This window comes from Amblyraja radiata, chromosome 4 (assembly GCF_010909765.2).
Source record: "Amblyraja radiata isolate CabotCenter1 chromosome 4, sAmbRad1.1.pri, whole genome shotgun sequence".
Taxonomy (NCBI): Eukaryota; Metazoa; Chordata; class Chondrichthyes; order Rajiformes; family Rajidae; genus Amblyraja; species Amblyraja radiata.
Genome location: NC_045959.1, coordinates 17,214,517 through 17,241,291, shown reverse-complemented (window position 1 = coordinate 17,241,291; position 26,775 = coordinate 17,214,517). Strand labels below are relative to the sequence as shown.

Here is a 26,775-nt window from a genome sequence, read left to right as displayed (position 1 = left end):
GGCACTTGCCCATTGTAAATCTGAAGCACCAATAACCACACAGCAGCAGAGAAGTATCTTGCTTCATTTGGACAGTATCTGAAGAACTAAGAACAATTACTGGCCCAAAAGGAATGGGAGGGAAAATTATTGTCCCGACCACTGAACACCCCCAACGACAATTAGTGGACATGTTAGTATTCCCATGAAATACAGAATGAGACCGCATCATCCATCTTTGCCCGGATAGCAAGGATGTTGTGAATCATCTGGAACTGTGCCCATTCAAATCCACATTTAGAACATAAAGAGACAGCTTCAGCAAATCTTGTGGATTACAATGAGAGTTTTCACCAATGGGAAAATGTCAAACGTTTCCACTAGTGGGAGAATCTCAAACAAAGCGTCATAATTGTGAAATTAAAAGGTTAACATTTAAAACCGTGGTGCATGGGAAAAACTTTGTGCAGAGAATATGAAGTAGTGGTAAAAGATTCTCGAGAGATGTAATTGAGTTAGGTCCCTAGGTTCAGACAAGTCCCGCCTAAAGAACTCTCCTGACACTTTGATAAACAATAAAGCTTCCCCCCCCCCCCCATGAATCTAAATGATACACTTTTGAATGCTTCTGAATTCATATAACCAACATACTGTAAATATGATAGAAATAATATTTAAACTTAAGTAGCAATAGACGTAAAAATATGAAAACATTGTAAATCAATAAATACTACTATGAATACATATAATGTAACAATTTTGAGTTTCCTTTTCTCCCATGAAGTAGTGAAATAATGAAGTAGAGGAACTCTCTGACTGCAATGCTTCCCAGCTCAGAAGAGGTTAATCTCTGTAAAATGTATTCCCCAATCTCCAATTTGTGCTCCGTCACGTGCTGTTTCTCTTCAACCTTGTGCTCTCTATTATGGTTGTGTTTCCTATGGCTTGGCTTAGAACTGCTCTTTTTTTAAAATTATATATCAGTAGCCTGAGCTTAGTTATAATTTCAAACTATGCATAATGTACAAATTTTGCATTAATACTTATCATACTTGAGCAGCAGTGAACATGTTTGTTATCCCCATACTGTCCACAGGTACTGAACTCCCCACCATTGAAGGGATTTAAGGGACTCACTGCCTCAAAAAGATAGCCAGCATCATCAGAGCCCCACACTACCCTGGTCACGCACAAATTTCACTCCTGCCATCAGGAAGAAGATATAGTAGTCTGAAAACAGTAACGTCCAGGTTCAGGAACAGCTTCTTCCCTAGTGCCATCAGGCAATTATACACCACAACCTCCTAATAAACTCTGAACTACATAAATAGGTGCAGGAGTAGGCCATTCGGCCCTTCGAGCCTGCACCGCCATTCACTATGTTTACGTATTCCATTGTGCTGCTGAAAGTAGGAATTTCATTGTTCTGTTTGAGACATCTGATAATAAAACACTTTGTTTTTGACTAATTAGTGGGCCAATTTGTTCCCATTCTTGTGTTGTAACTCCAATTATTTCCAGATGATTGGACATTTTTGCACTCATCCACTGGTGCCATTTTATAATGTTTTAATAAAATAATAACAATATCAACCATTCATTTCAGTCCAGCTTAATTTAGATGCAAGGACACAATCCGCTTTCTACCTACTGTATTGTGGACACACATGAGTAAAGATTAAGTAGTCAGCAATACAATTCATCAGCAGCAGAATGCATTTAGTGAGCACATTGGTAGATATTGTTTCATACTCTGAGGAAATGAATCATTGTGAGCATGAAATTGTTAGAGTGGGATGTAACCTCACTGTAAGCAATTGACAAAAAATTAACACGATGTCTCATGCTTTGGAAAGAACAAGACTTACTCCTAATAATGTATATAGGACAAAGGCTGAGGGCATGACATTTCAAAATAACCTCATTACATCTATGCCATGAGCCTAATTTAACAACATTTAAATGAATCAGATTTTTAGAGACAAAAGCAGTGTATTAAAAGCAACACTGCCGACTGTATGATTCGTGTTACCCTATTTATCATATGTGCTTTGTGTACATGGTGCAAATGTAAATTTACTCAAACATTTACAAGCTCAAAGCTCTTTATTCTTCTGTATGGGAACTTTAGCCTGCAATACTGCTATTCTAATATGAATAAACATAGCAGATTAATCCAATTATCACTGGATATTTAAAAAATGTTTAATTAAATTTGATCATGAATCACTAACACGCGTAAAATTCTTCGAGAGCTTCAAGGGGTGGATGCAGGATGGATCTTTCCCCTGGCTGAGCAGATTGGAGTTAGGAGTCACAGAATGTTAGGCTATTTAGGATCAAAATGAAGAGAAATGCCTTCATAGAAACATAGGAAATAGGCGCAGGAGTAGGCCCTTCGAGCCTGCACCGCCATTCAATATGATCATGGCTGATCATCCAACTCAGTATCCTGTACCTGCCTTCTCTCCATACCCCCTGATCCCTCTCAGGTAATTGTTTGAAATCTGGTCATGGACGGTCCCATGGCTGTTCACTATGCCATCAACGCTTAACATCATTAATGAATAAGAGCAAGCAGTGCTATTTTTGTGACATTACATCGATAAAGTTAAATGTCACTTCTAAAAAGTTAAACATCATTATTTTGTTTCCAGGCCATGTGACACGTATGCTCATTAAAAGTACACACTGGCACCTTTTTGTCTACAAAAAAAACCCACTGGGAACAAGCATCGACCATGCAACCCTTCAAGCTGCTCCTGCACTGTATAAAATCATGGCTGATCACTTGCATTTCATCCCATTTCCTAGAGCCCTCAGATTCTCTTCTCTCATCAGCCGAGGAGGTTGTTGGCCCCATCGACGAACTGCACACTGCGAGGGCCAGGAAGAGGGCGGGTAAGATCATCTCTGACCCCTCTCACCCTGGCCACAAACTCTTTGAAGCACTTCCCTCTGGAAGGAGACTGTCATAGCCGCCACAGCCAGACATAAAAACAACTTTTTTCCACGAGCAGTAGCTCTACTCAACAGCCAAAAGTCTGTAGCCTCATTTTGCTCTGCCATTTTATTTAATTCTTCACATATTTACATTATAATGTTTTATTTTTAATTGTCCACTATATATCGTGTTGTTACTTGTGAGCAAAGCACCAAGGCAAATTCCTGTATGTATACATATTTGGCTAATAAAATATATTCAAATTTCAAATTCAAATGCTCAGTACAAAAATAAATCCTCTTCAGTTTAGTCTATACTCAACAATTGAATATCCACAGCATCTCAAATATTTTCAGTCCACAACTTAAAAAATTTTCCTCTCGCCTTAATTTGAAATGGCCAACGTTAATCAGACATCATGCTTCCCAGTTCTGGACTCTCCATTGAGAAGTAAGAACTTCATGTCATCTAATCCTCTTGGATCTAATCATTTATATTTCATTGAGATCCTTGCAGCTTTCTTTGTTAAGCACCAGTTTTTTTTAATGTACATATTCATTTCCCCACCCTCTCCCCTGGAGACTTTTGTGATAATTATTAAACTACAACTATGATTTGGATAGACTGGTCATTGTATCCCTGCTTAAACAAGCAACAACCTTCTGTGTTAATAAAGCTAATTTCTTCCTATCCATTCTCAGCCATTTACTAATATATACATGTATTGCTGGTTTGCTTGTGGTAGCAAAGACCTCCCATCATTATTCGTGGCAGATTGTCACAGATTTAAATGTAAGTGACACTTACAAAGTGCTGCATTCTGCATCAATTTTCTAATGAGATGCAGGTGAGAGTTGGTGCACTATCTACTCTGGAGTATTCATTCTGCAGCCACTTCTTGAAGTTGTCATGTGGAACATTCCATTTATGAGAAAACACCAAGGAAACAGGAAAATATCCAGTTTGAAAACTATGTACACTTGTTTAAAAGATTATTAAAGCAATATTCTGGTAACAGTACATAACAAAATAACTTGATTGTTAAAAATGCAAAGATTGTGCAGGAAAGTACTTACAGGTACGCCATTGGCTCCTGACGTTCCTGGTTTGCCATGTTCCCCTTTTTGCCCCTGGTAACATAATAAAACATGGGATCAATTGGCATGAATACATTGAGCCATATTCCCGGCACGTTCATTCATCCTTGGCACACCACATAGATAGGAGGGTCAATAGACAATAGACAATAGGTGCAGGAGTAGGCCATTTGACCCTTCGAACCAGCACCGTCATTCAATGTGATAATGGCTGATCATCCACAATCAGTAGCCCGTTCCTGCCTTCTCCCCATATCCCTTGCCTCTGCTATCTTTAAGCAAGAGGTTACAATCAAAGCTACGCTTTCCTTCAATTAGTTTCTCCAGAACAATAGGAACTTCTGTTCATTTTGTTCCTTGTTAGCCTTACGCTTCCGGGAAAAGCTGCCAGCCACATTAAATGCAGCCTGGTGCAGACTTCCCTGTCAACTGCCATATTCAGTGTCTCTTCCCAAGGTCACCTTGTGAAAGGGTAACATTGACTGAAGAATGGGATTACATTTCCCTATGATACTGGAGACGGCAATTCAGCCTATTAAGTTTATATCTACTCACAATGCAATCCCATTAATGTTATTTCCTCACTTATTTTCTGTGATCTCTTTTCTCTCACATGCCCATTAATACTTCCTTGATTCTCCCTCCATCCACAAGGGGTCATAAGTGATAGTAGAATTAGGCCATTCGGCCCATCCAGTCTACTCCGCCATTCAATCATCGCTGATCTATCTCTCCCTCCTAACCCCATTCTCCTGCCTTCTCCCCATAACTTCTGACACCTGTACTAATCAAGAATCTATCTATCTCTGTGTTTAAGAAGGAACTGCAGATGCTGGAAAATCAAAGGTACACAAAAATGCTGGAGAAACTCAGCGGGTGCTTTTTTATTTTCGGCGGCAGCATCGACGTGGAGGTTGGCGAAGGCGACGTCCTGGTGAGTACTGGAGGCACTCCTCGTGGCCAGGATGGCGTCGCGGGACTCAGGTAAAGAATTGGTAAATAATTCCACAGTTTCACCACCCTCTGATTAAATAAATGTCTCCCCATCTCCATCCTAAAAGAACGTCCTTTAATTCTGAGGCTATGACCTCTAGTCCTAGACTCTCCCACTATTGGATACATCCTCTCCACATCCACCCTATCCAAGCCTTTCACTATTCTGTATGTTTTAATGAGGTCCCCCCTTATTCTTCTAAACTCCAGCAAGTGCAGGGCCAGTGCCGACAAACGCTCATCATGGGTTAACCCACTCATTCCTGGGATCATTCTTGTAAACCTTCTCTGGACCCTCTCCAGACCCTGCACATCTTTCCTCCGATATAGTGCCCAAAATTGCTCACAATATTCCAAATGCGTCCTTACCAGCTCCCTATAGAACCTCAGCATTACATCTCTGATTTTGTATACAAACCCTCTTGAAATAAATGCTAGCATTGAGTTTGCTTTCTTTATTACCAATTTGACTTGCAGATTAACTTTTGGGGAATCCTGCACCAGCACTCCCCAGTCCCTTTGCACCTCCGATTTCTAGATTCTCTCCCCAATAGCCTACGCCTTTATTCCTACTACCAAAATGCATGAATCCACACTTTGCTTAATTCATTATATTCATTATATGCCACACATTATATTCCATCTGCCACTTCTCTGCCCACTCTCCCAACCTGTCCAAGTCCTTCTGCAGATTCCCTGCTTCTCTACACTACCTGCCCTGCCACCTAATTTTGTTATATTTATTCATCCACAGACTGGGCCACAAAGCCTTCAGTTCCCTCATCCAAATCATTAATATACAACATGAAGAGTAGCAGCCCCAGCTCAGACCCCTACGGAACTCCTTTAATCACTGGTAATTTACATCAACCAATTAGTTTACCAACCAGCACATCAGTGGAATGTGGGAGGAAACTGGAGCACCCAGGAAAATCGACAATGGCACAAAAAAACTCCACACAGCATTGGAGGTCAGGATGGAACCTGGATCTATGAAGCCCAAGTGGCTCAATAGCAGGGCAAACATTTGTAAAGGTCTCATCCCCCAGCAGCTGAGGCTGAACATTAATGCAAAGGCTTGGCTATGACCTTGATACAGAGTTGGGTTTGTCTAAAGCTCAATGCTCTTAAGACAGTGGAATTGATTGTAGACTTTAGGAGATAGCCCCCTTCCCTCACCATCAACAATGCCACAGTCACATCTGTGAAGTCCTTTAAGTTCCTGGGAACCATCAACTCCAAGGACCTTAAGTGGGGGGGCTACCATCGACTCCACAGTCACAAAGGCACAACAGAGGATGTACTTCCTGCGGCAGCTGAGGAAGCACAATCTGCCACAGGCAATGATGGTCCAATTCTATACGGCCATTGTAGAATCTGTCCTCACCTTCTCCATCATGGTCTGGTTTGGTTCAGCCACCAAGCACTACGTTCGGCGGCTGCAGCGAACCGTCCGAACAGCTGAGAAGGTTATTGGCTGCAACCTTCCCTCCATTGACGAACTGTTCACTGCAAGGGCCAGGACACAAGCGGGTAAGATCATCTCTGACCCCTCTTACCCAGGCCACAAACTCTTTGAATCACTTCCCTCTGGAAGGTGACTCCGGACTGTCAAAGCTGCCACAGCCAGACATAAAAACAGCTTTTTCCCTCGAGTAGTAGCTCTACTCAACAGCCAAAAATCTGTGGCCTCCTTTTGCTTGGGTATTTTATTTAATTCACATGCTTAATCAATAATGTTTTATTATTAATGTTTTATGTGTCATTCCTAACTGTCACTGTATGTCATGTTGTCACTTGCAGGCGGAGCACCAAGGTAAATTCCTTGTATGTGAATACTTGGCCAATAACCTTATTCATTCATTCATTCATTCATTCATTCATTTCTGCTCATCTCCCCTGCTTCCCATGATGATTCTTCCATAAACTACATATAGTTTCGAATCTCTTTTTCACATTAGCAGATTTCCCCTTGGCAGAAAGACTCCTGCTCCCTGAAAATGGCCTCCAACCTGAAAAAACGGCAACATCGGGGGAGACTCACAGGTTCAGATGGAATTAGCACATCTCTGGAACATAACCCAAGCAACCAAGTCTGGGTATCCACAGTGAAACAAGTAACATTACAGAGCATCGATGTCTTTAGTGAAAGCAACGATTCATCAAAGAAAACATAAAGAGTCAAGCACTCAGAGAAATACTTATGTAGAAGAGACATTTTAAGTACTGTAGATGACAATATTGTTGATACACAAATGTTTAAGAAAATGTGTACCCGTCAGTCACAGCAGCCTCGTGGCATCTTTACCTGGTTCGGAAGATGGCAAGAAAGTTTTCACATTCACCAAGAATTTTCTCTCCATTGTACTCCCTTCATGAATCAAACTGTGTCTTAACTTACCACCAGCATGCATTACTTTGCAAGGCAACATTTTCCACAGAATGGATTGTCAAAATTACAGATCCAGTCAAAGCTGTATCTCAGTGCACAAAATGAAACAAGTAACCAGATATGGGTGTGAGAGATGATAGTGAACTTACTTTAGTTCCATGTAAACCGGGGATACCAGCTGGACCTGCTGGACACTCACAAGGTTCCTTGGGAGCTTTTCTGTCAGGTGGACACTAATCAACATTTAAAAAGAAAGAATTTAGCACATGCCATATTTTGTGAACTAAATTAGCATTGAAATGCTCTTAGTTTTCATACTGTCTAAACCACATGCAAAAAAAATACTCACCCTTTCATCATCCTAGATAAGAGGAAACAGAGGAAAAATTAGTTTTGCAGTTTGAGATTCAAGACAGCTAAAATAACAGTGACCACACATACAGCTCAGTCGTACTCCAATACTTCATGACATTCTGAAATTAAGAATTGCCTCAAAAGTTTTAAATGTCAATGATCACGTAAAAAACTTCCAGGATATAATCGTTGAATGCAGATATGTTTGTAAACTAATTAATTTACCATGATAACTTTTCTTTCTTTTGTTAGGAATTTGATGAAAATACATGGCATCAATTGGGAATTCAAATCACCCGTTGAGAAAACTAAACACTCCTGCAAAATATACCAGGATTGCAATTCCATTTGCCAGTAGAAACTGAATGTTACATTCCACCTCTCTTCTTAATGATATAAAGAAAAACTGAGGACATTTAGCAGTTGAACAAAACATGTTCTCATGAAAGAATTAACAATTTTAAAGTTTACACATTAGGCCAATGTTTCGCTACCAAATTTATAGCGCTTGACGTTTAGTGCTTTAGATTTTAGATTTTAACCTTTGATGTTTTTAATGAAGCACATCAAATTAATTACATAATAAAGAGTCATGAAAGGAAAAGACAAAGACAAACAAACTCTGCAATAACATGCTACAATTAGACCAATGGGGTACCTGCATAACTGAAACTGAACCTAACATACACAATGTTTAAGAAGCAACTGCAGATGCTGGAAAAATCGAACGTAGATAAAAATGCTGGAGAAACTCAACGGTGAGGCACCATCTATGGAGCGAAGGAAAAGGTGACGTTTTGGGTCGAGACTCTTCTTCAGACTGATGTGGGAGTGGTGGGGGCGGGAAGAAGAAAGGAAGAGGCGGAGACAGTGGGCTGTGGGAGAGCTGGGAAGGGGAGGGGAAAGAGGGAGAAAGCAAGGACTATCTGAAATTGGAGAAGTCAATGTTCATACCGCTGGGGTGTAAACTACCCAAGCGAAATATGAGGTGCTGCTCCTCCGATTTAAGGTGGGACTCACTCTGGCCATGGAGGAGGCCCAGGACAGAAAGGTCGTATTTGGAATGGGAGGGGGAGTTGAAGTGCTGAGCCACGGGGAGATCAGGTTGGTTATTGCGAACTGAGCGAAGGTGTTGGGCGAAGTGATCGCCAAGCCTACGCTTGGTCTCACCGATGTAGAGCAGCTGACACCTAGAGCAGTGGATGCAATAGATGAGGCTGGAGGATGTGCAGGTGAACCTCTGCCGCACCTGGAAAGACAGCTTAGGTCCTTGGATGGGGTCAAGGGGGGAGGTAAAGCGACAAGTGTAGCATTTCCTGCGGTTGCAAGGGAAAGTACCCGGGAAGGGGCTGGTTTGGGTGGGAAGGGATAAATTGACCAGGGAGATACGGAGGGAGCGGTTTCTGTGGAATGCCAAAAGGGGAGGAGATGGGAAGATGTGGCCAATGGTGGGATCCCGTTGGAGGTGGCGAAAATGTCGAAGGATTATCAACTTACAAACCCACGCCTTTGGAATATGGGAGTAAATCGGTTTACCTGGAGGACACCCACGCAGACACAGATAGACGCAGAATGTGCAAATTGCACACAGACTGATACCGAGGTCAGGAGTGACTAGTGGGACTATGAGGCTGCAGCTCTACCAGCTGCGCCATTGTGCCACCCAATTAGCTTTTCTCTCAGTCAAATCATTTGCTGCTTTTATGTATTAACCATTTTGTTGAACTATTTCTATTCCTGGAAATTTTATTTTAATTACAAAATTTTAAGCAGGCCTCCAAAGATGCTTTCTGACAATCTGAACAAACAACCTTGCAGGTATATATAAAAACATTTCGAAAGACCAAATGCCATCTATTTCGTCTTTTGCTATGTATGCTATGTAAACAGGGAGGTGAACATGCAGATCACTTTAATTTCTATCCAAAACCTGGGCCTTCTGTTTACTCACCACAGAAGGAATTTCACAGGCTGTCTCCCGATCACTTTGGTGTGGGTCACAGTAGAGTCTGAGCTTCTGTATTTCTATCTGTTAAATAAAAATTACAGAGCACATCATCATGAAGCAAACATGTAAAGAAACTCACTGTTGAGAATGGTTTCCATGGCTCAGTGCAACAGGCAGTGACAACAAATATAATTAAATTTTACCAAGTGGTTGAATGATTTGGGAAAATAGAACATTTTGCCATTTTCCTGCTCCCATATTAATCGGAGTAACTACTTACCTTTTACTTATTTTATATGTGTAGGGGTTGCTGCCATATATTGCTAATCCTATTGCTCTTCAGTTGGTGCTGATGATCCACCATCTTGAACTGCTGATGTCCATCTGTTGACGATACTCCCACAATGCTGTGGGGTAGGGAGTTCCATGACACAAAGGAGCAGCAGTCCCATTCAGAGTCAGAGTGGCCTGTGTGATGTGGAGGGGAACCTACTACTCTTTCCCTGTTTGGGTTTTACTCCGTGCAGCAATGTGTTTGGATGTCAACTTAAGAGAGCATTCATTACCACAACACATTGACATTTCTGTTGTTCATTTCAGGCATCTATGTTAATACAGACTTAGACCAGACTGTTAGGGTTAAGATCTGAGCCTGGGCAACATCTGTCACAGATTCCCACTGAACAAGCGCTGACTCGGCCAAAACATCAGATTCTTACCCACTAGTAGTGTTATAGTCCGGAATCTGCAGTGGTGGCAGTTTAACCTTCTCCACCACCACCACCACCACCACATGGATAATTGTTGGAGAGATTACCAACATGTACTGAATGCACCTTTTTCATGAACTGAGGTCCATGTAGTTAACTTGGCCTCTTTTGGAAAACTACTGCCCATTTGTATATATTTTAAGTGAAAGAGAATCTTTCGTAACCTCAGCTTCAAGCTATCGCCTTTATTGAGATTTACTTTGGAAATTATAATTCTTGCACTCAATTGTAGGCAAAGCTTCCAAGTGATCACACTCCTGCAGCAGCAAAATTGTTGCTTCTAGTCTGTGAGCAAAACAGGAAATTCTGACATGCGGAGTGTGCCAACTGAAATGAAGAGAGCAGTGGTGAGCCTAGTCCGGCTGCAATTAGAATACAGTTCTCCAAGAAAAAAAAAGGTGAGGTGCTGATTGTTTTCCATTTCTCTGTGGATTTGAGAAATAGTGACTGTAAGCTCGTGTGAAAGGATTTGGCTAAAGAACGTGTTATTTAAAACGTACTCGTGATAATAATGTTGAATGTTTTGCTGAACCATTTCTGGACTGCTGCTTTGGCACTTGTGGGTATTGTACAGTAATTTGCCCAGCCTTGAACTTGGATGACTGAATCCTTTCATCAACCTTTTATAGAGAGATTATTAGAGAATATGGCATATTGGATGGGTTGGGAGGCAGAACTGCAATTCACCCTTGATATTTCTTATAATAATAAACTCCTATTTCAGAATAACATTATGTTTATTAATAAATTCTCTCTTTGTAGGGCATGATAGCCTAAGTGTTATAGAATGAGAACCAGAGAGTGAAATGGCATGGAAACAAGCCCATGGGACCAGCAAGACCACATCATCCATCAAGCACCCATTTACATTAATCCTGTTCTATTCTCCCCATGTACCCATCAACCTCTCCAGATTCTACCACTCACCTACACACGAGAGACAATTCAGAGTAGACTATTAACTATCAACCTGTGCATGCTTGGGCAGCAGGTAGGCAGTAGGGAGTCCATTTCAGCCATTTTCTCTTCCTCCAAGTCACCCACCCTAGATCACAAATATATTGCCTTTCCTTCATCGTTGCTGGGTGTAAATTCTGCAACCCTACTCTGTAACACTGAGAGAGTATATCCATCAGGAGATCTGCAATGGTTCAAGGCAGCAGTGCAGGACACCTAGGAATGGGCAATAAATGCTGGCCTTGTTAGCAAAGCACATAACCTGAGGTCTGCATTGTGCTGTGGAATAAATGAGCAAAACAAACTTTCTAATATAACTGCCTCTTCTTTCCATAACATACCCATATCCAATGAGAGTCATCTTCAGGTCTGCCAATAATCACACAATATACAATACTTTGATCATAGAAAGAGGACCTATCAGCATTTTGTTTTTTCATTTCAAGCCTTTTTTCATGAAACTGCATTTGTTTTTACAAATAGCATTAAATGTCAGGAGGCCAATTTGAATCTATCAGCAGACGTCTACAAGGCCATACGGGTGAAATAGGGGCAGGAATGTATCCTTCAGATGTCAAATCACTTCCACCATTCAATAAGATCATGGTTGACTCTGTGTTTTATCTACATCATCATCCTAAATCCTGGTTTCCACAGTATCCTACTCAGTCTTTAGTATACTCAACAAATGAGCATCCACAGCCCACTGAAATGGATCTGCAACAATCTGAATAAAGACAATTATCTCAATCCTAATAACCAAGTCCTTACCCAGAGAATATACATCCCTTCATTCTGAAATCTTCAGCTGGAGGAATCCTGAAAGTCTCAATGATATCACATCTCATTCTTCTTAATGCTGATGTAAATAGATCAATTTACACAAACATCTCCTTGCAGAACAACCCTCTCACTCCAGGGACTGTTCCCAGGGCATGTACATTATATGCACTCCAACACTTCACATGGAGCTATCTCACCAAATACCTGCAACTATTCAGCAACATTTCTTTACTTCTGTATTTCAGCCCTCTTGGAGTACAGCCCCAAAGATATTTTGCCTTCCAAAATTAATTGTGAACCTGCCTGTTTAATCTTTGCGATGTATGAACGAGTACTTGAAGATCCCTCAATATGTCAATGGCTGGTAATAATCCTCTTTTTCATTCCTTCCCACCAAACTGCATAATTTCACCTTCTTGCCCATTATTTATATCTCTCCGCAGGCTTAAGCTCTCTCTTTACCCAACCAGTTATGCATTGCCAGGGAGGTGGAAGAATTGAGAATGCGTGATTAAACTTAACGTCAATGTTTCATAACTATATAGAAGGTGGTCATGTAACCCATTGAGTCAATGCTGACTCACAGAGCAATCTCTTCTCACTAACAAACCCTGTAACCAACCTCCATCCCCCCCTATGACTTCTACCAGAAGGCAGTGGAAGCCAAGTCAGTGGATATTTTTAAGGCAGAGATAGATAGATTCATGATTAGTATGAGTGTCAGGGGAAATAGGGAGAAGGCAGGAGAATTGGGTTAGGAGGAATAGATAGATTAGCCATGATTGAATGGTAGAATAGACTTGATGTACTGAATAGCCTAAATCTGCTCCTATCACTCATGACCTTATGACCACATGACCATTCATCTTCAGACAGTTGCCATACAATAACCAGTTATCCTAACAATCTGCACATTTTAGGGACGGAGAAAAATGCAGCACCTGGTGGAACCTACTACAGTAATGTGGACATTATGCAAACTTCACATAGACAACACCCAACATCAGGACTAAATCTAAGCTGCTGGAATTGTGAGGCAGTAGCTCCACTTGTTATGCCACTGTACTGCAGAGCAAGCAGTAATGTACTATTCATTAAGCTACGTGAAAAAAAATCCTATTTCTGCTATGTTTCAGTGAATCGGCCCCATTTAAAAGTTCTACGTTGATTTGGTCCAGGTGAATATAAAGTTGCTTACCCAGAGCTTGAATTAAAGTATTTTATTTGAGAGACTAGTCCACAGTGCTGAGGAAAGCTTAGCACTTTGCAGAAGAAACAGAGTAGCTGAGGAGCAAGAAAACATGATTTGGTCCAGGGAACTATCTGCTGCTTTTGACGAATGTCAGCCAAATGGAGCCATTGTGGAGAAGTAAAAAGTGCGAAAGATTAATGAGCATGTCCAACTTAGGTGATTTTTCAGCGGACTGCCGGTGACTGTCAAGTTGCCAGCACTCGCCTGAAAAGCCGGCAACTGGAACGGCGACTGTGGCACACAAACATAGGCTCCTGGGATTCACTCCATTCTCCACATTGTAAACTGTGCCACACATGGGCAGCACTCTAATATGGTGCAGTCCTGTTGTGGGCTTGTAAGTGAGTCTGGCCACAGAAATAATTGTATCTTTGACATTAATTTAGTAACTAGAGGACAATCCAAGCCAGTCGAAAGGCCAGACAAGGTGGAGATCCACGATAGAGGCCGTTTTCCCAGATACTTTCACGAGAGAGCTAGATAGGGCTTTTAAAGATAGTGGAGTCAGGGGATATGGGGAGAAGGCAGGATCGGGGTACTGATTGGGGATGATCAGCCATGATCACATTGAATGGTGGTGCTGGCTCAACGGGCCGAATGGCCTACTCCTGCACCTATTGTCTATTGTCTACATCGCAAAGGCGGGGGCCAGGGCAAGCGGGAAGAGCGCTGTCTGAAATTCACATGGTGCAAAGCCAAGGTGATACAGACACACACCGCGATGAACAGGAAGGATAGCACTGTAAAAGAGGGAGGGAGAGAAGGGGGGAGAAGGAGTGAAGCCAACTGTTAAGAAGCCAGACAACATTTAAGAAGCCAGAGATACACGGCTGTGAAGCTCGGCAGACATTTAACATTACCGGTCGGTTATCCTTAGTTCTGAAAACTACTGCTTACGCTTTTTTCCCCCAATGAGCCAACGAAATTCACCGGTCAGCACCGCCTACAACCTATGAGAACCTAAGAGAACTTTCTGGTGACCCACCTACGGCTCGAGAATTCTCGCTACTCTCCATGGAGAGTTAATTCTAGTCGCCGCTAATTTTTCAACATGTTGAACAATTCTCGGCGACCATAATGAGGATGTGGGAACTCCTCACGGCCATGAAGGTGACACCCCGGCAACCACCCGCGAACATGCGGCGACCATGTGGCGACTGCATAGTCTCCTGCAGTCGCCTAAAAAGTTGCCTAAGTGGGACAGGCGCATTAATGGTACCATTGTGGGGAAGGGAAAAATGCGAAAGATTAAAAGTGCGATTTTAAGCACATATGTTCCTATCAAAGAAAATTACTTCCAATTATAACAACAATTTAACATTTTACTGCAGGAATCATTACATTTGTCATCTCAAAAAATTGTCTCAAGTGGTAATCAACCTATCTATATTACCAAAAGTCTGATCTTGGCCGTTTTTGGCCCACTGTGGTGCGATTTCCGAGAGAACGCCGCCACCTACGGCCATCATTTTTGGCCACCTCGCTCAGAGCCCCCCTCCGCCTGACGGGTGCGGAGGATTTTTCCCATCGATGACAAATCAGAGATATTAATGTTTTTTAAAAATTCACCATTCTCTCTGCTGCCCTTGCTGGAGGGAGGGGGAGGGACTATAAAACCAGGAAGTGGTGTGCCTCACTCAGTCTCTGCAAGATGGATGAAGCCAAGGGTCACGTCTCTCTGAGCTCTGAATAACACTGAACAAATGTTTCCACAACTGTGAGTACCCTTAATGTGGTTTGAAAATGAAAATATGGTTTGTTTGAAGTAAAAAGGCACTGCCTGCAAATGGTTGTTTCGGTGCGCTGGCTTGAAGTTGAAAGGCACTACATACTGCAAATGGTGGCTTGGGTACTTTGACTTGAAGTTGAAAGGCACTACTTACTGCAAATGGTGGCTTGAGAGCTTTGGTTTAAAGTTGAAAGGCACTACTTACTGCAAATGGTGGCTTGGGTGTTTCGCTTCCGGGACTGGAGGATTTTTCCCATCGATGAAAAATCAGAAAGATAATAATGTTTTTTAAAAATTCCCCATTCTCTCTGCTGCCTCCCCTGGCGGCAAGGGGGAGGGACTATAAAATCCGGAAGTGTAGTCCCTCACTCAGTCTCTGCCAGACCCAGGAAGCGAGAGGGTCACGGCTCTCTGAGCTGCGAATAACAATGAACGCACATCTACACCACGGTGAGTCCCCTCGATGCGGCTATAAGGTGGCTGCTGCCCAATTGTTTGCCTCGCCTTTTTAACAAGTTTATGGTCACAAAATGAATTTTGGTTGTCGGGTGGCTGCTGCCCAATTGTTTGCCTCGCCTTTTAAAAATGTTTGTGTTCACAAAATGAATTTTGGTTGTCGTGTGGCTGCTGCCCAGTTGTTTTCCTCGCCTTTTAAAAATGTTTGTGTTCACAAAATGAATTTTGGTTGTCGGGTGGCTGCAGCCAAATTGTTTGCCTTGGCTTGGCTTTTAAAATCGTTGTAACAGACTTAGCGAAGGTGTTCCGATCGCTCAGTCTGTGTTTGGTCTCGCCGATGTCAACACCTTGAACAACGGATACCATAGATAAACATAGAAACATAGAAAATAGGTGCAGGAGTAGGCCATTCGGCCCTTCGAGCCTGCACCGCCATTCGATGTGATCATTGCTGATCATCCAACTCAGTATCCCATCCCTGCCTTCTCTCCATACCCCCTGATCCCTTTAGCCACAAGGGCCACATCTAACTCCCTCTTAAATATAGCCAATAAACTGGCCTCAACTACCTTCTGTGGCAGAGAATTCCACAGATTCACCACTCTCTGTGTAAAAAATGATTTCCTCATCTCGGTCCTAAAATACTTCCCTCTTATCCTGAAACTGTGACCCCTAGTTCTGGACTTCCCCAACATCGGGAATAATCTTCCTGCATCCAGCCTGTCCAACCCCTTAAGAATTTTGTAAGTTTCTATAAGATCCCCCCTCAATCTTCCAAATTCTAGCTTGTACAAGCCGAGTCTATCCAGTCTTTCTTCATATGAAAGTCCTGCCATCCCAGGAATCAGTCTGGTGAACCTTCTCTGTACTCCCTCTATGGCAAGAATGTCTTTCCTCAGATTAGGAGTCCAAGAATCCATTCGGTCCACAATGTCTATACTAGCCCCCCTGGAAGCCAGTACCTTCGGCCCGCAACACCCATACTAGCCCGACAGAAAGCCCCCCCCCCCCCCTCCCCACCACTGGCGAGCAATATTGGAATTGGTGGAGAGGTGGAATATTGCGTTGGTGACCAGCCCTCCCATGTGATGCTGGGACCCAACGGGTCCCACTTAGTCTAGTATATTACTAAAACTCTCATCTTAACCACTTCCTGTCTGCGTTGTAATAAAATTTGCGCACAAACGATCCCCCATAGCGCTATGATTTTTCGCCACCCTACTCACCATTCTCCTCTGTTTCAAGACAAATAGGTTTTGTTCCGATTGGTGAAATAGTGCAGCAGTTATAAAGGTTTTGAAGGTTCCCTCTCCCCCACACACACCCCTCCCCCACACACACCACTCCCCCACCCCTCCCCCACAGCTCCCCCACCCCCCTCCCCCACACCCTCCTTGCACATTAACAAATCATATGTAATGCTATTTGAAAAGAAATGCTGTAGATACTCAGCAGCTCATCTGTGGAAAGAAGCATAGTTAATGATTCACGTCTCTTGAAAGTAATTTTTTAGTTGCAGGGAAGGCAGGGCAGAGAGAACAAAGGAATGCCTGTCGTACAATGGAGGCCAAGTTGTCAAGGTGACACAACTGCTATTAATGCCATGTTAGAGGGCGTGATAATTGTGTGTTAATCCCTAACTGAACTGTTCGGGATTAACCTCCACTCTACTTGTTGTTTCCGATTTTGGCTTAAATCAATTTATGTGTCGTATTATCTGATTTAAATGGATAGCATGCAAACTATACTTCGCTACATGTGACGGTAATAAATCTAAAACTAAACCAGTTGAAATAAAGAAAAAGCTGGAAATTGAGATGCAGAGTATAGAAATTCACTGAAAATAGGTTTTTCAGATAACATATGTGAAAAGAAAAAAACTGAGTTAATGTTACAGGTGAATGACTCTATATCAGACCTGGCTACATCTGACACAAACAGGAACGGTAGGTTAGCTGAAATTATTGTAGTCAATGCTGAGGACTGCAATGTGCCAGGATGGAAGATGCAGTACTGTTCTTTGAACTTTCATAAACTTTCATTAAGATTTCATAAATTGTTACAGTAGAGTTAAACTATTTGGCCCCTTATGTATATTCTGCCATTCTGTCATGGCTAATCTAATTTTCCCTCGCAACCCCATTAGAAACATAGAAACATAGAAATTAGGTGCAGGAGTAGGCCATTCGGCCCTTCGAGCCTGCACCGCCATTCAATATGATCATGGCTGATCATCCAACTCAGTATCCCGTACCTGCCTTCTCTCCATACCCTCTGATCCCCTTAGCCACAAGGGCCACATCTAACTCCCTCTTAAATATAGCCAATGAACTGGCCTCGACTACCCTCTGTGGCAGAGAGTTCCAGAGATTCACCACTCTCTGTGTGAAAAAAGTTTTTCTCATCTCGGTTTTAAAGGATTTCCCCCTTATCCTTAAGCTGTGACCCCTTGTCCTGGACTTCCCCAACATCGGGAGCAATCTTCCTGCATCTAGCCTGTCCAACCCCTTAAGAATTTTGTAAGTTTCTATAAGATCCCCTCTCAATCTCCTAAATTCTAGAGAGTATAAACCAAGTCTATCCAGTCTTTCTTCATAAGACAGTCATGACATCCCAGGAATCAGTCTGGTGAACCTTCTCTGCACTCCCTCCATGGCGATAATGTCCTTCCTCAGATTTGGAGACCAAAACTGTACGCAATACTCCAGGTGTGGTCTCACCAAGACCCTGTACAACTGCAGTAGAACCTCCCTGCTCCTATACTCAAATCCTTTTGCTATGAAAGCTAACATACCATTCGCTTTCTTCACTGCCTGCTGCACCTGCATGCCCACTTTCAATGACTGGTGTACCATGACACCCAGGTCTCGCTGCATCTCCCCTTTTCCTAGTCGGCCACCATTTAGATAATAGTCTGCTTTCCTGTTTTTGCCACCAAAATGGATAACCTCACATTTATCCACATTATACTGCATCTGCCAAACATTTGCCCACTCACCCAGCCTATCCAAGTCACCTTGCAGTCTCCTAGCATCCTCCTCACAGCTAACACTGCCCCCCAGCTTAGTGTCATCCGCAAACTTGGAGATATTGCCTTCAATTCCCTCATCCAGATCATTAATATATATTGTAAATAACTGGGGTCCCAGCACTGAGCCTTGCGGTACCCCACTAGTCACTGCCTGCCATTGTGAAAAGGACCCGTTTACTCCTACTCTTTGCTTCCTGTTTGCCAGCCAGTTCTCTATCCACATCAATACTGAACCCCCAATGCCGTGTGCTTTAAGTTTGTAAACTAATCTCTTATGTGGGACCTTGTCGAAAGCCTTCTGGAAGTCCAGATACACCACATCCACTGGTTCTCCCCTATCCACGCTACTAGTTACATCCTCGAAAAATTCTATAAGATTCGTCAGACATGATTTACCTTTTGTAAATCCATGCTGACTTTGTCCAATGATTTCACCACTTTCCAAATGTGCTGCTATCCCATCTTTAATAACTGACTCTAGCAGTTTCCCCACTACCGATGTTAGACTAACTGGTCTGTAATTCCCCGTTTTCTCTCTCCCTCCCTTCTTAAAAAGTGGGGTTACGTTTGCTACCCGCCAATCCTCAGGAACTACTCCAGAATCTAAAGAGTTTTGAAAGATTATTACTAATGCATCCACTATTTCTGGAGCTACTTCCTTAAGTACTCTGGGATGCAGCCTATCTGGCCCTGGGGATTTATCGGCCTTTAATCCATTCAATTTACCCAACACCACTTCCCGGCTAACCTGGATTTCACTCAATTCCTCCAACTCCTTTGACCCGCGGTCCCCTGCTATTTCCGGCAGATTATTTATGTCTTCCTTAGTGAAGACGGAACCAAAGTAGTTATTCAATTGGTCCGCCATATCCTTGTTCCCCATGATCAACTCACCCGTTTCTGACTGCAAGGGACCTACATTTGTTTTAACTAATCTCTTTCTTTTCACATATCTTTTCACATTCTTCTGCCTTGCTCTCATAACTCCCGACACCAGATTTGTTGGAACAGTGTAGGAGACTAAAGACAGAAGGGTCAATAGAGGAAGGAATGGTGAATTACAATGACAGGCAATTTGTAGTTCAGGGTCATTCTTGCAAACTGAATGGAAAGGTTCTGTAAAGTGGTCATTAAATCTGTATTTGTTTTCTCCAATACAGGGAGAGCACATCACAGGCACCAAAAACACACCCAATTCAAAGAAGTGCAAGTTAATTTCTCATGGATGGAATGAAGCGGGTCCCTGAATGGTGGGATGAAGTAAAAGGTCAGGTGTTGCAATTCCTATGGTTGAGAGGAAAAGTGCAATTCCAAAGCTTCTGCAATGTCTTGCTTTTAATTTAACAATAGATTTCTCTCCAACAAAATTGCCAAGAGCCATTAACTGGGCCTGTGTTGTTTCCAGCACTTCTGCACTCAACCTCTACCCTCCAAACCAGAACAAGCCTCAGGTACCTCTTGTTCTCACTCTAGACCTCACCAGCCTTTGCCTGCAATGGATTATTCCAAATAATTTCTGCCACCTTTAAACTGATTCCATCACCAGACACAGGGGTGGCATGGTGGTGCAGCGGTAGAGTTGCTGCCTTACAGTGCTTACAGTGCCAGAGACCCGGGTTCGTTCCTGGCTACGGGTGCTTGGTTGTGCGGAGTTTATATGTTCTCCCTGTGACCGCGTGGGTTTTCTCTGAGAACTTCGGTTTCCTCCCACACTCCAAAGACGTGCAGGTTTGTAGGTTAATTGGCTTGGTATAAAAATTGTCCCTGGTGTAGGATAATATTAACATGCGGATAGTGTTAACATCGTTGGTCAGCGCGGACTCGGTGGACCGAATGGCCTGTTTCCGTGCTGAATCTCTAAACTAAACCAGACACATCTTCCCCCCCTCTTAGTATCTCAAACAAATTGTTTTGTCCATAACTCCCACATTTGCTCTTCCATCTCCAATATTCAAACTCCTTCAAACTGCACGTGCCCTTTTACGTCTTTCCTTATTACATCCAGGGATCCACAAAGTCCTTCCAGGTAAACCAGAAATTCATTGGACTTTTTCCAATTCTCATGACATGATCTCCACTGCACTGAATAAAAATAAATGCATATTGGGTGAACACTTTGCAGGGCATTTCAGTCAGTCTGCAGCGGTCAGCTGGACCTTCCAATTGCCTGTCACTCCCTGTCATTCCCTGACTTCCATCTTTGGGATTTAATATGGTTCCTTTGCAGTCCAACTCATCTCATCTTCCATCCTGGCATGATACAGCCCTCAGGACTTGACAATGAATTCAACAATATCAGGTTTCCTGTTTGTCAGAACTGGTCAGTTCTGATATAAGAGTGTTTATCTGTAACAATAACTCAGTCGTTCGTAATCCATTGATGCTACCAGACCAGCAAAAATATGTCTGGCATTTTCAGGAATTGCTGTGCTCTGCATTACACTGTTTCACCAATTCTTTTCTTTTCTTTCCACTTGTTGTCATTCATTTCCCTCAGTCTACACCCCTACAGGGGGGTGGGGGTGGTGTGGGGGGGTTGGGGGTAACTTTTAAATCTCTCCCTGCACCGGAGACCCGACCTTTTCTTTGTCAGGTCTCCGTTGTCGTTGGGGCTGCAACGAGGAGCGGCCTCCAACAGGAAAACCGGGGGCTCTGGTGCTAACTACTCACCTCACCGTCGCGGAGCTGGCCGAGTCCAGAGCGGGTGGAGCTGTGGTGGACGCTGCTGCGACCCGACCCCCGGAGATTCGGTGGCTGCAACTGCGGGTTTGGCGGACGGCACCGGGAGCCCGCGGGTCCCTGGAGGGAGACCGCTTTTCGGGGCTTTCGCAGCGGCGACTTCTCCCGCCCGAGTTGCGGGGTTGAAGAGCTCCTGGAGCGGGGCCTTACAGCACCGCCCCGCGCGGCTTGGAATGGCCGCGGGAGTTTGCGAGCGCACGCCGGGGGCTCTAACACCAAGACCCGGTGTGCGACCTTGCATCACCCGACGTGGTTTTAATGGCCACGGGACAATTCGCCATCGCCCGCCGGGGGCTTTGACTTTGACTCTGACATGGGGGGGGAGAGTGCAGTGGAGAGAAAAGTTTTTTTGGCCTTCCATCACAGCAATGTGATGGATGTTTATGTAAAATATGTTGTGTCTTGGGTCTATTTGTTTGTAATGTATGGCTGCAGAAACGGCATTTCGTTTGGACCTCAAGGGGTCCAAATGACAATAAATTGAATTGAATGAATACAGACATATCAGATGAGACTGATGAATTTCATCACACTCTCTTAGACGCCATTATCATGTGCACCATGTGGACCATCTTGGGCTCTGTCCTATCACAGCCATTCCCTTTGTTCTTCCCACCCTTTCCCCTTTCTGTATCTAAACTTTGTTTTCTCAATATTACAGTTCTGATGAATGGTCACACTGACCTGCAACATAAAAATTGTTTTTCTCTCCACAGATGTTGCCCGACCTAGTTAGTATTTCCAGAACTTCCTGCTTTTATATGCATCTGCAGATTGCATTTTTGCTTTTCTGTTACATACTAAGCATATATTCAAGTACCAAGTCATTTTACTTAATAGAAATAATCACTTGCAAAGCAAATGACGACAGCGACATTTAATGGTCACATGAATTGACATTAAATTAATGTGATAATATAAGCATTACTTACGGGTACAGATGTTTCTCTTTTCACAAGCTTGGCCACCTGGGTCTTTCCATTTATGAAAATAGGAATAACTTGTTTAAGAGGTCTGTTTTGAATTTTTATATCATCTAAGAAACAAGTAACCTCCATTTCTAGTATCAGCAGTTTTATTTGATGCCAGTCTTCATCGAACAATCTCTACGAGTATAACAGAAATAGAATAAGATTAAAATTGGAAGTGAAATTGAAAAACCTCTGCAATCTTACCTTACTTTGTGCACTCAGTAGTGTCTGAGTTAATGTGCTATTATCTTGTTCCCACATCCTACAATTCAGAAAGTCTTTTAGAAAGTTCCCACTACTACCCACCCACGTCAAAATTTCCTTTCATCTATTTTCTGACAGAAATAAAAACTCAAAAATAAACACCCCCAACAGTAGTATTTTTCTATATTTGGCAACAAAAGATGGCAACTGTTTACAATGCAACAATTCAGTATTTTTCCAAACTATAGAAAACACCGGAGTATAATTATTGATTGAATGTACAGTACATAATTTTCGTTCAATAAGTAAAATTCCATGAATCCAGCATCTAATTACATGGAATTCCTGAATGTTCAGTATAACTCACCGGGGCCCCATTACCTATGCCCTCCATACAGGCACGGAAATCGCTGCCAAAACATGGGGGGGACACAATTACTTGGCGGCCCCATGCGCGCAAACACACGCATGCGCACGCATGCGGACACACGCGAGGTTTCGGCCATGGGCCCTTTGGACGGTAACATCGGCAACTGACCTGGTTGGTGACCGACTCCGAACTCTGGCAACAGCAGCTTTGTCCCCCCCAAATCACAGGGCTTCAATCGGCCCATTCGCGGGGGCTTCAACATCGGGAGCCTCGATCGCCGGGGCGGTGGAAGATCCCGAGGTCGATTTTAAGCTGCCGGGCGATGAAAAGCCCCGCAAACGGGCCGATTCAAGCTCCGTTGCTCCTCCAGGACATCACCCCCCTCCACCGCGCTCCATCCTCAGTCCCACCCCACTACTTCCGGCTCTGACCAACACCTCCCTCCACCAATCATCGCGCTGAATCATCATGCCCCCCCCCCCTACTGCCTACTGACCGACGTCTCTCTCGTCCAATCGGCGCCCTCGATCATCAGTCCCACCCCCACTGACTCGCGGAATGCGGAGATTTTTAACAGCTTTTTTTTCAGTTTTAAAATCCAGTTTACAAAAAATGGGGCGGATCGTCCCCCACCTCTCAAAACAGGGGGGGGGGGACTCCCCCTGCCCCCCCGGGATTTCCGCCCCTGCTCCATAAACACACCTGGTCTTTCTCTAGCACTTCTTTTAAACTCAAGTTCACAGTAAAATTTATTATACTATATTACATCTAAAAAAAACAAATTAAAAGGGTATTGGTGTATTAGGTTCGAGGTGCGAGGGGGTAAAGATTTGATGGGGACTTGAGAAGTAATTTTTTCACACAGAGGGTGGTACGTAAATGGAATGGGCTGCCTGACGAATTGGTGGAGGCAGGTATGATTTTGACATTTAAAAGACACTTAGGCAGGTACATGTCTGGAGGGATATGGGCCAGGTAAATAGGACAATCATGGACAAGTTGGGCAGAAATGCTTGTTTTCATGATTTTATTAAAAACAGTAATACCCAACATTCCAGAAAATCTGCCTGTCCAGCACCACCATAGTTCTGGACTATCTGAAGAGGTTTACTGTAAATATACATGGTACCTATTACTTAGGGAGTCTCATGTGCATCCTTCATCGTCAAAATATGCAGACATGTCAATAGAATCACCTATCTGGCAAATTCATTTCAGCATCAAATAAATTACTATACAATTGGACACATAGAAACATAGAAAAATAGGTGCAGGAGTAGGCCATTCGGCCCTTCGAGGCAGCACCGCCATTTAATATGATCATGACTGACCATCTAAAATCAGTACACCGTTCCTGCTTTTTTCCCCATATCCCTTGATTCCTTTAGCCCTAAGAGCTAAAAGAGATACATGAATATGAATGGTTTAGAGGGACAAGCAGTAAATGAATGCAGATGGAATTAGCTTTGATGGGCATCTTAATCGGCACTGATAAGTTGGGTCGAGGAGCCCGTTTCCATATTTTAAAACTCTATGACTCTAAATATAAAATGCAAAAAAAATAAGATCTCAACTACTGTTTTACAAGAGTTCTTTTTCTGTTGCCAACATTCACGTCTGCATTTTGACATTTTCCACACAGCATGTTTACTTTTGGTCAGAATCCTGGAATCTGACGTTTCCTCGCAGCTGAAAGACCCATTGCTGATTGCATTTGAAGTAATGGATGGGGTGGCGGTGAGAGATGTCAGGGTTGGAAAATGGAGCATTTTTCTACTTTGGATACGCACCACTGACATTGAACACTCCGAAGTGGGATTACAAACAAATACAAAAAACTCATCATTGCCAAATAAATAAGGGGAAGTAAATTGAACCTCATTGCAGCACTGTCTGTGTAAGCTTTCTAACAACAACATACTATATATTTTTTTTTAATATTGTAGGTAGAAAATGTCAAGTGATAGACATGAACCAATTGTTCAAACCCTGTATCTCAAAATAAATGCAACACCAAATGCATTGCAAGTGGGAACCTCATTTTGAAAAGGAAGATTTTCATCACCCATTTACGTCCAAAATGAGTTAGCCCAATTCATTCACCAGAATTTTTAGTTGCTGCACTAGCTAGAACATCAGGGTCTGACATGATTAATGCTGGCCTACCTTTAATAAGATAGCCTTCAACGACTAACCAACAGCCAGCTAAGGCTCTGACTAGTTAGCCACTAAATCTTGCCAAAGGGTGATTGGAAGGGTGGTTGAAAATTAAGGAGGGTTGCAAAGGGTTCATGCAGATGCATATTTAGAAATAGTTAGTCACATGACTACTATTCCATTTACAAGGACACCAAATCCTACAGAACAAACTAAATGGTCTTAAAAATCCTTGGAAGAGGTCCCCCTGATAACATTGCATGCAAAAGAACGGAGTGGACAAAAATGTTGAAACATTCTAACTAATAATTAGTACATTTGGTCCCAATATTGCCAGAGTGCTGATGGGTTCTCACGATGCCCCTCTATATGCCAAAAAAAATCAAAACGATTATTTGGTGGCTACCAAGTAGAAATCAGCCCCACAGCAAGCTTAACCAGTGTTAAGGGCTTGTCCCATTTACGTGACTTTTTCGGCGACTGCCGGCACCCGTCATAGGCCTCCGAAAATTTCCAACATGTCGAAATTCCAGCGGCGACCAGAAAGACGCTTCGACTCTTTGGGTGACTAGGCGACTACTCACGACCATACAGGCGACGCCCTGGCAACATGTCACGGGGTGAAGCCTGTATGGTCGTGAGTAGTCGCCGAAAGAGTGGTACCTTGTTCTGGTCGCCGCTGGATTTTCACCATGTTGAACATTTTCCTCAACCTGTAACGACCTATGACGGGTGCCGGCAGTCGCCGAAAAAGTCGCGTAAGTAGAACAGGCCCTTTCGTAGCGGCATTCTAAAAATACACACAGACCAGAAATTCACAGCGAATGGCAGCATAAAATGGGCTAAAATACATTACTTCTATGATACTCTACCAATAGAGATGAATATAAGGCCGCTCTTGTAACAGGCAGTCAATGTGATCAAGTTCACAATACATTTCCCCAAGACAATTTTCCATCCATTTTAATTTTTGCTATCCATTGTATATGGTTAGCAAGTTATTTACTTAATCACAATTTATGTTTATAAATATACAAACTCCAAAATTAAGGATTCTTTATAGACCAGTCCATTTATTGATTGAAAAATTATAACTGTGCATTAAGAATGAAATCCATGCACCAACCTTCAGTCTTTTGTCATTGAATTCCACAGTTTGGATCTCCTCAGCCAGACTGGTAGTAGTAAAAAACAGAGTCTGTTGTTCTCCATCAAGTGTCACAGCCACTTGCATAATCCCTTCTTTGGACAGGATTCTCCATAAGTCGAATTTCATCTTGTTGGTTGGGCTTTTTAAACGCAGTGTGGCAACAAATACATACGAAGGAGGTAAACCCTCCGGAAATATCTCTCTGAAAAAACAAATAGTATTTTTAGATTTTATATACTTAAACCAACTGATGAACTCATAAATCTTGAATTCACAACAAAGGAAATAGTCATCGACTTCAGGAAGTGTGGTTCATTTCAGTACACGCTGCTGCTTGTATCAATGGTTTTAAAGTGGAGATGGTCGAGAACTTCAAGTTCCTGGGTGTAAACATCACCATCAATTTGATCTGGTCTAACCATGTTGATGCTGTGGCCAATAAAGTACTCTGATGCTTCTACTTCCTCATAAGGCTAGTTAAATTGAGTGTATCGCCAAT

General features: G+C 42.8%; 1 protein-coding gene across 2 annotated transcripts in view; it reads right to left on the bottom strand.

Annotated features, from left to right (window-relative positions):
• Window positions 1-26,775, bottom strand: part of LOC116971861 (collagen alpha-1(XXI) chain-like) — a 165,516-nt gene that overhangs the window by 102,415 nt on the left and 36,326 nt on the right. For both annotated transcript variants that reach the window (XM_033019024.1, XM_033019023.1), the window contains 6 exons: window positions 26,253-26,478; window positions 22,357-22,530; window positions 9,711-9,788; window positions 7,755-7,766; window positions 7,555-7,638; window positions 4,000-4,053 (listed from right to left, as the gene is read on the bottom strand). In XM_033019024.1, coding sequence (XP_032874915.1) covers window positions 4,000-4,053; window positions 7,555-7,638; window positions 7,755-7,766; window positions 9,711-9,788; window positions 22,357-22,530; window positions 26,253-26,478 — 628 coding nt within the window. The remainder of the gene's footprint in view (window positions 1-3,999; window positions 4,054-7,554; window positions 7,639-7,754; window positions 7,767-9,710; window positions 9,789-22,356; window positions 22,531-26,252; window positions 26,479-26,775) is intronic.